Source organism: Nelusetta ayraudi, unplaced genomic scaffold (genome assembly GCF_046127955.1).
Source record: "Nelusetta ayraudi isolate G7.1 ecotype Tasmania unplaced genomic scaffold, CSIRO-AGI_Nayr_v1 ptg000140l, whole genome shotgun sequence".
Lineage (NCBI taxonomy): Eukaryota > Metazoa > Chordata > Actinopteri > Tetraodontiformes > Monacanthidae > Nelusetta > Nelusetta ayraudi.
The window spans coordinates 346,820-360,869 of NW_027466190.1; the positions used below are offsets into that span (position 1 = coordinate 346,820).

A 14,050-nucleotide genomic window follows, 5' to 3' on the forward strand; every position below is an offset into this window, starting at 1 on the left:
TAGTGGGGGCGAGTGTCAGTCAAGCAGAATCAGTTTGTTTGACAGCCTTTTGTCCTGAGCCTCACTAGGAATACTCTGCTAATTGCTGCTTGTCTGCGAAGGTTTCGTATATGTGTGTGTGTGTGTGTGTGTGTGTGTGTGTGTGTGTGTGTGTGTGTCTGTGTGAGCGACAGTGTTTGCAACTTTATCACACAAATAAAACCATTCACATTTTTTATTTCCAAGGCTGTAGCTTTGCTCTACATGTGGACCGAAACAAGGCGGCAGCGCCCTGCAGGTGCTCGGCCGCCACCAGCAGAGGGAGCTGTGAACGAGCGCTGAGCAGAAAAGAATGTGAACGATATAATGGGAACATTAACGCTTTGTGGGTAGTGTCAAGGGGAGAAGAATGGAGAGAAAACTGCAGCCACACAAGCGGATAGCCTTTTTGTTATTTGTTGAACTCATTGCATTTCTTGCGCCCCCTGTTGGTCATCGGCAGCACAGCAAACAAAGAATTGTTAACCCTAAGTATGGACGAGAACAGTGGTGGGAAAACGTGTCGACTGGTGGGCCACAATGGGTTGTAAAATTTGACTGACTGGCGAGCCACCTCATGGGAGGAAAGAATATAGCTACAATATCATTTCTTCAAGCTTGACAGGCCGCATCTGGCCCCCGGGTCGTAGTTTGCCCACTCCTGGACTAGCGAGAAAATAAATCTGAGCTAAAAAAAACAAAAAAAACAAAACAAACTTTGTCCTATCGCAGTTACTTCTCATCATGCTGTAGTTTTTAAATACGCCATCGGGGGAAGATGAGGCGGCAGCTTCCATTTGCCTCCTACTCCAGGTTACAAGGTCGTGGTGACACGGGGTCAGTCTAAAGGTGAGCGTGTGTTTCCCACAATGGCCTTGACGGGGCAGTGACCTAAGTGTTGAGATGCTAAAATAGTTTTATAACACGCAACACATCTTGAAACACCATCAACCACCTCGGCCATTTCCTCATTGTTCTTCCTCTCTGAAAAATAGAAATGAGGATGTTCTCACAGGAGCCAATGAGCTCAAGTCTTCCAAGCACTTTTACTAGAATTGCGCCTCACGTTGAGAAAAAAAAATAAAAAATAGAGATCTGCATGGAACTGAATAAAGATTAATATATTGATATATCTACAAGGTTTCGGGGGCCTCCGTGTAAAAGCCGAGTTTGCTCTGTTTCAGGGTGAAATTCACCATCAGCACGAGAGCGGCCAGTCTGACACGGCGCCGTGCAGGGCACTCTTGCGCCACATGCTGGTGACACCATAAACATGCTTCCTGTTCCTGTAGCTTTGCACTCTGTAAAAATCTTGTTTTTCTTTTATCTGTTTACACCCTACAAATATATATATATATTTTTTTTTATTGCCTCATTTGTTGGTCAAACATTTTTTTTTCATTTGACACAAATCATTTGCCTCAATCAGACTTAAAAGTTTTTTTTTTTTTTTTTTAACTTAAATAACTTGAATAAGTATACTTTATACATGACTCGCCTACACAGAAAAAATACTGCTTTAATAACCAGTCAGTACAGCTGCTTGGATGTTTCCTTCACTACAGTATACTTTCAATGAGAAAAGTAAAATACTCAAAAGTGGGGGGAGGGGGGGACCTGAAACTGTGACACACACAGATTGTTGTGCAACTTAGCCTCAAGGTGACAAACTGCTCCCCTCTTCTGGAGAAACGGTCATCTCTTATTTTCTGATCCTTTTTTTCCATTAGGGTTTGTTGATCTCTGCGTAGAGGGCGTTGGAATCGACGTGTACGGCCGGGGAGAGGGTGTAGGAGGAGGCGTCTCTCACGGTGCTGTAGGTCACCGGGTCTTCACGGTGCAGGTTCTGCAGAACAGCCGACGAGTGAGACGCAAACATTAAGAAAACGACAAAACGACTATATAGTAACAAGAACAACAAGGTTCCACAGCTGCTTCTTCCCCTACACAATAAGACTGTTGAACTCACAATGCCCCCCCCAACCCCCCAGCCAGTCCCACAACTACTACAGTGAGGTCATCTGTTTAATCCACACATATTATCTGTACTGTGTACAGTCATTTCAGTTGACTTGCACTTTAATGCTCCATCTGCCCCTTAAATGCTCCTGTTATCATTATTTTTATTATTATTATTATTATTATTATTATTATTATTATTATTATTAATATTATTATTATTATTATTATTATTGTTATCATTATTATTATTATCAGTGTGATTGTCTGTTTCTCGCTTGCATCAAAACTATGTTTTAAATGACAAAATAAAAGCCTGAAGTCTGAAGATCATCAACGTTTTTGTTTTTTCTTCTACTGGATGATTTTTTTTTTTTGGTTTAAAAAATTAACAGAGAGCAGTTGAAGGATATTTCTAAGTGAAAAGAATGCCTTTTGTGTTGTTTTGCCAGATTTTTGGGGCTCTTAAAGTGATGGACACATGTGAGAAGTCAGTATCAGTTTCGGGCCCTTATCTTACCGCGTCTGTGCCACTCCGGGTGAAGCTGATGGTGACGTAGGAGAGCACGTCCTCGGGCTCTTTCTGCACAGGACGAGAGGAACTGAGTCACTTCGAGAGACGGGTTTCTTTTGCTTCTTCTTTTTCTTCTTCTTTGCCGTTTTCTTCCTCTTTTCTTCGGGGGTCACCGAGGTCGCGCTAACCACAGCTCGCTCCGACAGTTTCCACTGCGGCCGTGCAAGATGTGATGTCACTTGTCACAGTGTGAGACTGCGTCCTGGGTGCGTATCTGTCAGCACCGCGGCCGAGCCGCCGCTTCACGCTGCTGTCAACTCACACTTCAACCCCTTCCAGTGCTGGAGGGGTTTGTGTTCAGCCAAATTAGCCCTAACGGCTCAATGAACCATGTATCAGGCCTGTTACTGTACACAGCGGTGCTACATGAGAAATGACTATTTTCTACCTGCTGGTTACACCCCACTGGTTTCTTGGTCCTCTGCAGCGACTTGCTGAAGTCACTTTGCACTGTGTCACGTACTGGATATTGTGATCAAATGAGGCGTTACTCCTGACCAATGTTTGAATCTTCACAGGGGAATTACTGTTCTCCAAATGTACCTCTACACAGGCATAACACTGTGACTTCCCTGCATCTGATCTGGCCTGAAGTTTTAAAAATCGGTCATTGGCCATTATTCAATGGTAAATGATGTTCTGACATCCCATCGTGCCACTAGCAGGACTTGCAACTTAAACAGCCTTGACGCTGTGTTTCAGTGAGAGTATCCTGAATGATGCTCTAGCAGATGCCTGAATGAGAGCTGGATGGTTTTGTACTCACAGCGACGATGTCGGCCTTTTCTTTCCTCCCTGAAAAGATAATAAATAATAATTTTTTAAAAACACTCAACCTCCACACACATTAATTGAATGAACCTGTTGCTGTGTGGAAATCTTTCTTTTGCGCTCTCACTTCTGTTGCTTTTTATCTTCCATCCGATGACAACAGCAGCAACCACAGCAACAAAGGCGGCGGCGGCGCCGCCGACGTAGAAGTGCCAGTGTTGGATCAGGTTCTGCCAAGCTGCTGTTTGGAAAACATGGAAACAATGCAGTGTTTGGAAAACTTTAGCCACAGATTCCAGCTCGCTTCTCTCCGACAACATCAGTCTGACATTATTCATCAAGAAATGATGATGCAATATTAAAATTGAAAAAAAAGAATCTGATTCTGTTCGCCTGTTTAAATGAAAATCCTGATATTTTCAAGTTGTTGTTGTTTTTTTTGTTTTTTTACCACATTGGAACGCCTGATTTGATCTATTCAGCTTGTGTGTTTTTATACCGTTGCTGCAATATTTTCCTTAACGTCCTGTCACAATAATAACGATTAGTAACTATGAGAAAAAGGCGAGTTGCATCACCTGCTGAGGAAGCTGTTAATCTAGCTGGTGTCGAAAGGCTTTGTTTGTTATTAATGGATGTCGGTGAAGTTGGTGCAGTTGTTGCTCTAGGTGTAGTTGTAGTTTTGGTTGTAGTTGGAGTTTGTCTCTTAATAGTAGCCGTCTTAGGGCTTGTTACTGAATCAGCTCCTCCTGTCCAGATCAAACACAACTCAACTCTAATAAAATAAAATACTTAAATGCAGCAGCAAGGCTTGATGAATATGTGACATCCACATTCTTCGTGCTTTTGGACCAACATGTGACAACATTAATGACAGTAACAACTACGCATACTACACACCTGGTGTCTCACAGATGGACGGAGGATTGAAAAACTTTTTCTCTTCCCCAGTTTTATTTTTCACTCTACATCTCAGAGGCTGAAAACTTTTGTCACAAGGTCTCCAAACCTCCACAGAAGCAGAGCAGGAAGATGGTGAAGTCTGACCATCAATATCACTGCCACCAGCAAGCTGCCACTTCACTGTGTATGGACAATCTTCAACTGTCGACACACTGCAGTTTAATCTCACCAGGTCATTCTTCCACTGTTCAGTCACTGTTGCAGACGGAGAGATGGACTTTATTCACGACACTGTTTACAGTTTGAACTGAACACATTCACAATGGAAGTTACTCACCTGTGACGACAGACAGATAAACAACAGAATCCTCAGCCAGTTTCGTATCTCCAGTACTTTCTTTAGTTCCTCTCCACTGCTGACAGGTGTAAGAACCAACATCTTCAGCTGTGACATTCTTTATCACCAGAGAGCAGTTCTCACTCAAACTCAGTCTGAGTCTGTCGGATTTTTCTTTGCCGTCTTCAGTGATCTCTCCGTATTGAAACAACTCTACAAAGCTTGTTTTACTGAGGAAGATCCATGTTGTTCCTTTACACTGTTTCTGTCCCAGTTTCACATTTTCACAAGGTAAAGTGGCTTCACTGTGTGCCTGCACAAGACGTCTTGTGCTTTCTGTTATGGCAGCTGTGAGGAAGATGAAGAAAATATGAAATCTTAAATTCCAAGTAAATCATAAAAACACGATGGGCTGCACTGACAGCAGTCACCCTGATCACAATATAACACTTCAAACTAGACTATGAGTAAAAACAATCAAGCATCAGTAACTGAGTTCACCAGCAGACCTGCTGAAACCTCAAGTATCAATAAAGTTTTGACTGACCAGCAGTGAAAAATGCAGCAGCACATTTTTACCTTCAAACTGAAGCATCGTTAGAAAGAAGAGACTCAGAATCCACTTTGACTGAAGCATCCTGATCCTCAGCTCCACTTCTGCTCTCTGCTTCTTCTCTCCACCGTCTGAGTTGACACCCCACTGCTGCACAATACCTCATTGACTTCCTGTGGCTTTATTGTGTCACTTCCTCTTTGTCACCTCAGACCGCTGTGCATGGGAAGAATTTTTTCATATTTAACCAAAACTATCAGAAATGGAGCTGCAGTTTTATTTAGTTGGCTGTGGCTGTGAGTTCATACGATTAATTATGAAACCCTTCAGTCATCAGGAGACGAGACAGAGTCGCTGGTGACTTGAAGCCTTTTTATTGGACAGAAGCGGCGTAATATTACAACATATACAAAAAGAGTAGAAATTGTGCAACAAAAATTAAGATGGATTTTTTTTTAGAGTCTCGAATTCGACATTAAAGTTGAAATTTCGACATTAAAGTTGAAATTTCGACATTAAAGTTGAAATTTCGAGAATGAGGTGAAATTTTGTGAATAAAATGACAATTTTGCAATTGATGTCAACATGAAGTGAGTCAAACTGTGGAGAATAAAGTCAAAAGGCTCTGCGCGCAAGTCTAGTGGAGTCCTTCCATTTTCGCCAGTTTCCTCATTACTGCAGGTGAACCTGGTGGGACACACCTGTTTTCATCCGTTTACTTTTAACTGTGGGTTAATTAAAGGTTAAGTTGAAATTTCCACTTTTTTTCCATCGACTTTATTCATGAAATTTTGTCTTATTTTAACGTCGACTTTATCCACGAAATTTCGACTTTATTCACAATTTTTTTTTATGTCGAATTCATTCAAGAAATTTCATCTTTTTGACGTTGACCTTTTTCCACAAAATTTTGACTTTATTCACAAAAAGAGTGGGCTCAACCGTCCAGCCGCTCGTTCCATGCAGCGGCTAAAGACAAAGCTAAGGAAAGGTTGGAGGAACAGGGCTGCACGGTCGAGGTCTCCCACCTGTGCGCCATGAATTTAAAAAAAAATAAAAATTCTCTTCTTGTGGCCATAATCCTCTTTTGCACAACTTTGAGTCTGCAGCCACGAGACAAACTAAAACCTTTTGCGACAGTTTCAATTACTCAAAGACAAAAATCAAGCAGGACAACAAAACTATAATAAAAATGCAATTCTTGGAAATGAAAAGCCACAGAGGTGAAGTCATTCATGTGACCGCTGACTCTCCTCTGCTGGAGGCGGCGGCAGGTCAGAACTGGCCGGTGGCGCTGCAGGTGTCTTCACCATTTTCATAGAAGACTCCAGTGTCCGCCTGCTGTGGAAAAGACATTTCCATTCTTAAAGCACAGTCTCATGGGAGGTCTCTGCTAGTTTAGTCTACCACGCTAAACTCGTACCGGAGCACTTTCACATTTCCAAATTCCAATTTGTGCTTTCTTTCTTTCTTTTTTTTTTTGAATTAACGCCAATTTAGCCTGAAAGCCAGAGGTCTGATTTGAGCAGCGATGTGCACTGCCACAGTCTCTTATCAGTGCAAGTGCAGAGATGATTGCTCTTTACTTTGTTTCTTCTTCAACTTACTGTGTTGTCCACAGGAGTTCTCCGCTTCCCTGCCAAACCAAAACAACAACAAAAGCGTTGATCAGCTTGAAAATAGTCTGGTGTTTTGTTCTGCTTGGTGGTTCTTTTTCTCACCGTGAGCTCTGAAGAGGAGAACAGTGACCACAGTGAGGAGGAGCAGCTCAACCACACGCATCAGCAGCATGGCGAGGTCCAGGCTGGAGGAGTCTGTGTGCACTGCCACCGTGAAGAAATGAACTCACAATTAATCAGCAGCAACAACAAAAGTGCAACAGCAGCAAACAGCAGCAAACACAGGTGATGTGACGCCTCAGAGGATGAAAGCTACAGCTGCCATCGTCACTGGGCCTTGACATCTCCACAGCACAGACAAGTTTGTAATAACTATGAGAAAAAGGGAGTGGTATCACCTGCTGAGGTTGTTGTTAATCTACCTGTTGTTGAAAGGCTTTTTTTATCATTAATGGACGTCGGTGAAGTTGGTGCTGTTGTTGCTCTAGTTGGAGTTTTTCTCGGAGTCGTAGCTGTCGTATGGATTGTTACTGAATCAGTCCCCCCCCCCCCCTGTCCAGATCAAACACAACTCAACTCTAATAAAATAAAATACTTAAATGCAGCAGCAAGGCTTGATGAATATGTGACATCCACATTCTTCGTGCTTTTGGACCAACATGTGACAACATTAATGACAGTAACAACTACGCATACTACACACCTGGTGTCTCACAGATGGACGGAGGATTGAAAAACTTTTTCTCTTCCCCAGTTTTATTCATCACTCTACATCTCAGAGGCTGAAACCCTGACCAGCCGTTGTCACAAGGTCTCCAAACCTCCACAGAAGCAGAGCAGGAAGATGGTGAAGTCTGACCATCAATATCACTGCCACCAGCAAGCTGCCACTTCACTGTGTATGGACAATCTCCAACTGTCGACACACTGCAGTTTAATCTCACCAGGTCATTCTTCCACTGTTCAGTCACTGTTGCAGACGGAGAGATGGACTTTATTCACGACACTGTTTACAGTTTGAACTGAACACATTCACAATGGAAGTTACTCACCTGTGACGACAGACAGATAAACAACAGAATTCTCAGCCAGTTTCGTATCTCCAGTACTTTCTTTAGTTCCTCTCCACTGCTGACAGGTGTAAGAACCAACATCTTCAGCTGTGACATTCTTTATCCCCAGAGAGCAGTTCTCACTCAAACTCAGTCTGAGTCTGTCGGATTTTTCTTTGCCGTCTTCAGTGACCTCTCCGTAATGAAACAACTCTACATAGCTTGTTTTACTGAGGAAGATCCATGTTGTTCCTTTACACTGTTTCTGGCCCAGTTTCACATTTTCACAAGGTAAAGTGGCTTCACTGTGTGCCTGCACAAGACGTCTTGTGCTTTCTGTTATGGCAGCTGTGAGGAAGATGAAGAAAATATGAAATCTTAAATTCCAAGTAAATCATAAAAACACGATGGGCTGCACTGACAGCAGTCACCCTGATCACAATATAACACTTCAAACTAGACTATGAGTAAAAACAATCAAGCATCAGTAACTGAGTTCACCAGCAGACCTGCTGAAACCTCAAGTATCAATAAAGTTTTGACTGACCAGCAGTGAAAAATGCAGCAGCACATTTTTACCTTCAAACTGAAGCATCGTTAGAAAGAAGAGACTCAGAATCCACTTTGACTGAAGCATCCTCATCCTCAGCTCCACTTCTGCTCTCTGCTTCTTCTCTCCACCGTCTGAGTTGACGCCCCACTGCTGCACAATACCTCATTGACTTCCTGTGGCTTTATTGTGTCACTTCCTCTTTGTCACCTCAGACCGCTGTGCATGGGAAGAATTTTTTCATATTTAACCAAAACTGTCAGAAATGGAGCTGCAGTTTTATTTAGTTGGCTGTGGCTGTGAGTTCATACGATTAATTATGAAACCCTTCAGTCATCAGGAGACGAGACAGAGTCGCTGGTGACTTGAAGCCTTTTTATTGGACAGAAGCGGCGTAATATTACAACATATACAAAAAGAGTAGAAATTGTGCAACAAAAATTAAGATGGATTTTTTTTTAGAGTTTCCAATTCGACATTAAAGTTGAAATTTCGACATTAAAGTTGAAATTTCGAGAATGAGGTGAAATTTTGTGAATAAAATGACAATTTTGCAATTGATGTCAACATGAAGTGAGTCAAACTGTGGAGAATAAAGTCAAAAGGCTCTGCGCGCAAGTCTAGTGGAGTCCTTCCATTTTCGCCAGTTTCCTCATTACTGCAGGTGAACCTGGTGGGACACACCTGTTTTCATCCATTTACTTCTAACTGTGGGTTAATTAAAGGTTAAGTTGAAATTTCCACTTTTTTTCCATCGACTTTATCCACGAAATTTCGACTTTATTCACAATTTTTTTTTATGTCGAATTCATTCAAGAAATTTCATCTTTTTGACGTTGACCTTTTTCCACAAAATTTTGACTTTATTCACAAAAAGAGTGGGCTCAACCGTCCAGCCGCTCGTTCCATGCAGCGGCTAAAGACAAAGCTAAGGAAAGGTTGGAGGAACAGGGCTGCACGGTCGAGGTCTCCCACCTGTGCGCCATGAATTTAAAAAAAAATAAAAATTCTCTTCTTGTGGCCATAATCCTCTTTTGCACAACTTTGAGTCTGCAGCCACGAGACAAACTAAAACCTTTTGCGACAGTTTCAATTACTCAAAGACAAAAATCAAGCAGGACAACAAAACTATAATAAAAATGCAATTCTTGGAAATGAAAAGCCACAGAGGTGAAGTCATTCATGTGACCGCTGACTCTCCTCTGCTGGAGGCGGCGGCAGGTCAGAACTGGCCGGTGGCGCTGCAGGTGTCTTCACCATTTTCATAGAAGACTCCAGTGTCCGCCTGCTGTGGAAAAGACATTTCCATTCTTAAAGCACAGTCTCATGGGAGGTCTCTGCTAGTTTAGTCTACCACGCTAAACTCGTACCGGAGCACTTTCACATTTCCAAATTCCAATTTGTGCTTTCTTTCTTTCTTTTTTTTTTTGAATTAACGCCAATTTAGCCTGAAAGCCAGAGGTCTGATTTGAGCAGCGATGTGCACTGCCACAGTCTCTTATCAGTGCAAGTGCAGAGATGATTGCTCTTTACTTTGTTTCTTCTTCAACTTACTGTGTTGTCCACAGGAGTTCTCCGCTTCCCTGCCAAACCAAAACAACAACAAAAGCGTTGATCAGCTTGAAAATAGTCTGGTGTTTTGTTCTGCTTGGTGGTTCTTTTTCTCACCGTGAGCTCTGAAGAGGAGAACAGTGACCACAGTGAGGAGGAGCAGCTCAACCACACGCATCAGCAGCATGGCGAGGTCCAGGCTGGAGGAGTCTGTGTGCACTGCCACTGTGAAGAAATGAACTCACAATTAATCAGCAGCAACAACAAAAGTGCAACAGCAGCAAACAGCAGCAAACACAGGTGATGTGACGCCTCAGAGGATGAAAGCTACAGCTGCCATCGTCACTGGGCCTTGACATCTCCACAGCACAGACAAGTTTGTAATAACTATGAGAAAAAGGGAGTGGTATCACCTGCTGAGGTTGTTGTTAATCTACCTGTTGTTGAAAGGCTTTTTTTATCATTAATGGACGTCGGTGAAGTTGGTGCTGTTGTTGCTCTAGTTGGAGTTTTTCTCGGAGTCGTAGCTGTCGTATGGATTGTTACTGAATCAGTCCCCCCCCCCCCCCCTGTCCAGATCAAACACAACTCAACTCTAATAAAATAAAATACTTAAATGCAGCAGCAAGGCTTGATGAATATGTGACATCCACATTCTTCGTGCTTTTGGACCAACATGTGACAACATTAATGACAGTAACAACTACGCATACTACACACCTGGTGTCTCACAGATGGACGGAGGATTGAAAAACTTTTTCTCTTCCCCAGTTTTATTCATCACTCTACATCTCAGAGGCTGAAACCCTGACCAGCCGTTGTCACAAGGTCTCCAAACCTCCACAGAAGCAGAGCAGGAAGATGGTGAAGTCTGACCATCAATATCACTGCCACCAGCAAGCTGCCACTTCACTGTGTATGGACAATCTTCAACTGTCGACACACTGCAGTTTAATCTCACCAGGTCATTCTTCCACTGTTCAGTCACTGTTGCAGACGGAGAGATGGACTTTATTCACGACACTGTTTACAGTTTGAACTGAACACATTCACAATGGAAGTTACTCACCTGTGACGACAGACAGATAAACAACAGAATTCTCAGCCAGTTTCGTATCTCCAGTACTTTCTTTAGTTCCTCTCCACTGCTGACAGATGTAATAACCAACATCTTCAGCTGTGACATTCTTTATCCCCAGAGAGCAGTTCTCACTCAAACTCAGTCTGAGTCTGTCGGATTTTTCTTTGCCGTCTTCAGTGACCTCTCCGTAATGAAACAACTCTACATAGCTTGTTTCACCGATGAAGATCCATGTTGTTCCTTTACACTGTTTCTGGCCCAGTTTCACATTTTCACAAGGTAAAGTGGCTTCACTGTGTGCCTGCACAAGACGTCTTGTGCTTTCTGTTATGGCAGCTGTGAGGAAGATGAAGAAAATATGAAATCTTAAATTCCAAGTAAATCATAAAAACACGATGGGCTGCACTGACAGCAGTCACCCTGATCACAATATAACACTTCAAACTAGACTATGAGTAAAAACAATCAAGCATCAGTAACTGAGTTCACCAGCAGACCTGCTGAAACCTCAAGTATCAATAAAGTTTTGACTGACCAGCAGTGAAAAATGCAGCAGCACATTTTTACCTTCAAACTGAAGCATCGTTAGAAAGAAGAGACTCAGAATCCACTTTGACTGAAGCATCCTCATCCTCAGCTCCACTTCTGCTCTCTGCTTCTTCTCTCCACCGTCTGAGTTGACACCCCACTGCTGCACAATACCTCATTGACTTCCTGTGGCTTTATTGTGTCACTTCCTCTTTGTCACCTCAGACCGCTGTGCATGGGAAGAATTTTTTCATATTTAACCAAAACTATCAGAAATGGAGCTGCAGTTTTATTTAGTTGGCTGTGGCTGTGAGTTCATACGATTAATTATGAAACCCTTCAGTCATCAGGAGACGAGACAGAGTCGCTGGTGACTTGAAGCCTTTTTATTGGACAGAAGCGGCGTAATATTACAACATATACAAAAAGAGTAGAAATTGTGCAACAAAAATTAAGATGGATTTTTTTTTTTTAGAGTTTCCAATTCGACATTAAAGTTGAAATTTCGACATTAAAGTTGAAATTTCGAGAATGAGGTGAAATTTTGTGAATAAAATGACAATTTTGCAATTGATGTCAACATGAAGTGAGTCAAACTGTGGAGAATAAAGTCAAAAGGCTCTGCGCGCAAGTCTAGTGGAGTCCTTCCATTTTCGCCAGTTTCCTCATTACTGCAGGTGAACCTGGTGGGACACACCTGTTTTCATCCATTTACTTTTAACTGTGGGTTAATTAAAGGTTAAGTTGAAATTTCCACTTTTTTTCCATCGACTTTATCCACGAAATTTCGACTTTATTCACAATTTTTTTTTATGTCGAATTCATTCAAGAAATTTCATCTTTTTGACGTTGACCTTTTTCCACAAAATTTTGACTTTATTCACAAAAAGAGTGGGCTCAACCGTCCAGCCGCTCGTTCCATGCAGCGGCTAAAGACAAAGCTAAGGAAAGGTTGGAGGAACAGGGCTGCACGGTCGAGGTCTCCCACCTGTGCGCCATGAATTTAAAAAAAAATAAAAATTCTCTTCTTGTGGCCATAATCCTCTTTTGCACAACTTTGAGTCTGCAGCCACGAGACAAACTAAAACCTTTTGCGACAGTTTCAATTACTCAAAGACAAAAATCAAGCAGGACAACAAAACTATAATAAAAATGCAATTCTTGGAAATGAAAAGCCACAGAGGTGAAGTCATTCATGTGACCGCTGACTCTCCTCTGCTGGAGGCGGCGGCAGGTCAGAACTGGCCGGTGGCGCTGCAGGTGTCTTCACCATTTTCATAGAAGACTCCAGTGTCCGCCTGCTGTGGAAAAGACATTTCCATTCTTAAAGCACAGTCTCATGGGAGGTCTCTGCTAGTTTAGTCTACCACGCTAAACTCGTACCGGAGCACTTTCACATTTCCAAATTCCAATTTGTGCTTTCTTTCTTTCTTTTTTTTTTTGAATTAACGCCAATTTAGCCTGAAAGCCAGAGGTCTGATTTGAGCAGCGATGTGCACTGCCACAGTCTCTTATCAGTGCAAGTGCAGAGATGATTGCTCTTTACTTTGTTTCTTCTTCAACTTACTGTGTTGTCCACAGGAGTTCTCCGCTTCCCTGCCAAACCAAAACAACAACAAAAGCGTTGATCAGCTTGAAAATAGTCTGGTGTTTTGTTCTGCTTGGTGGTTCTTTTTCTCACCCAGAGAGATGAAGAGGAGAACAGTGACCACAGTGAGGAGGAGCAGCTCAACCACACGCATCAGCAGCATGGCGAGGTCCAGGCTGGAGGAGTCTGTGTGCACTGCCACCGTGAAGAAATGAACTCACAATTAATCAGCAGCAACAACAAAAGTGCAACAGCAGCAAACAGCAGCAAACACAGGTGATGTGACGCCTCAGAGGATGAAAGCTACAGCTGCCATCGTCACTGGGCCTTGACATCTCCACAGCACAGACAAGTTTGTAATAACTATGAGAAAAAGGGAGTGGTATCACCTGCTGAGGTTGTTGTTAATCTACCTGTTGTTGAAAGGCTTTTTTTATCATTAATGGACGTCGGTGAAGTTGGTGCTGTTGTTGCTCTAGTTGGAGTTTTTCTCGGAGTCGTAGCTGTCGTATGGATTGTTACTGAATCAGTCCCCCCCCCCCCCCCCTGTCCAGATCAAACACAACTCAACTCTAATAAAATAAAATACTTAAATGCAGCAGCAAGGCTTGATGAATATGTGACATCCACATTCTTCGTGCTTTTGGACCAACATGTGACAACATTAATGACAGTAACAACTACGCATACTACACACCTGGTGTCTCACAGATGGACGGAGGATTGAAAAACTTTTTCTCTTCCCCAGTTTTATTCATCACTCTACATCTCAGAGGCTGAAACCCTGACCAGCCGTTGTCACAAGGTCTCCAAACCTCCACAGAAGCAGAGCAGGAAGATGGTGAAGTCTGACCATCAATATCACTGCCACCAGCAAGCTGCCACTTCACTGTGTATGGACAATCTCCAACTGTCGACACACTGCAGTTTAATCTCACCAGGTCATTCTTCCACTGTTCAGTCACT

The 14,050-nt window shown here is 42.6% G+C and overlaps 1 protein-coding gene and 1 long non-coding RNA gene across 2 annotated transcripts; both read right to left on the bottom strand.

Annotated features, from left to right (window-relative positions):
- Window positions 1-1,524: 1,524 nt before the first annotated feature.
- On the bottom strand, window positions 1,525-8,498 carry LOC142879648 (uncharacterized). The gene is made up of 7 exons (XM_076013028.1): window positions 8,366-8,498; window positions 7,787-8,134; window positions 7,438-7,704; window positions 3,450-3,563; window positions 3,318-3,346; window positions 2,498-2,560; window positions 1,525-1,864 (listed from the first exon to the last, which is right to left on the bottom strand). Exons 1-7 carry the CDS (start codon window positions 8,427-8,429, stop codon window positions 1,745-1,747), a joined length of 1,005 nt encoding a protein of 334 aa, XP_075869143.1. The 5' UTR covers window positions 8,430-8,498; the 3' UTR covers window positions 1,525-1,744.
- Window positions 5,471-6,752, bottom strand: LOC142879646 (uncharacterized). Its single transcript, XR_012925335.1, has 2 exons — window positions 6,723-6,752; window positions 5,471-6,453 (listed from the first exon to the last, which is right to left on the bottom strand). It is a non-coding gene; the product is annotated as an uncharacterized LOC142879646 (long non-coding RNA).
- Window positions 8,499-14,050: the final 5,552 nt, after the last annotated feature.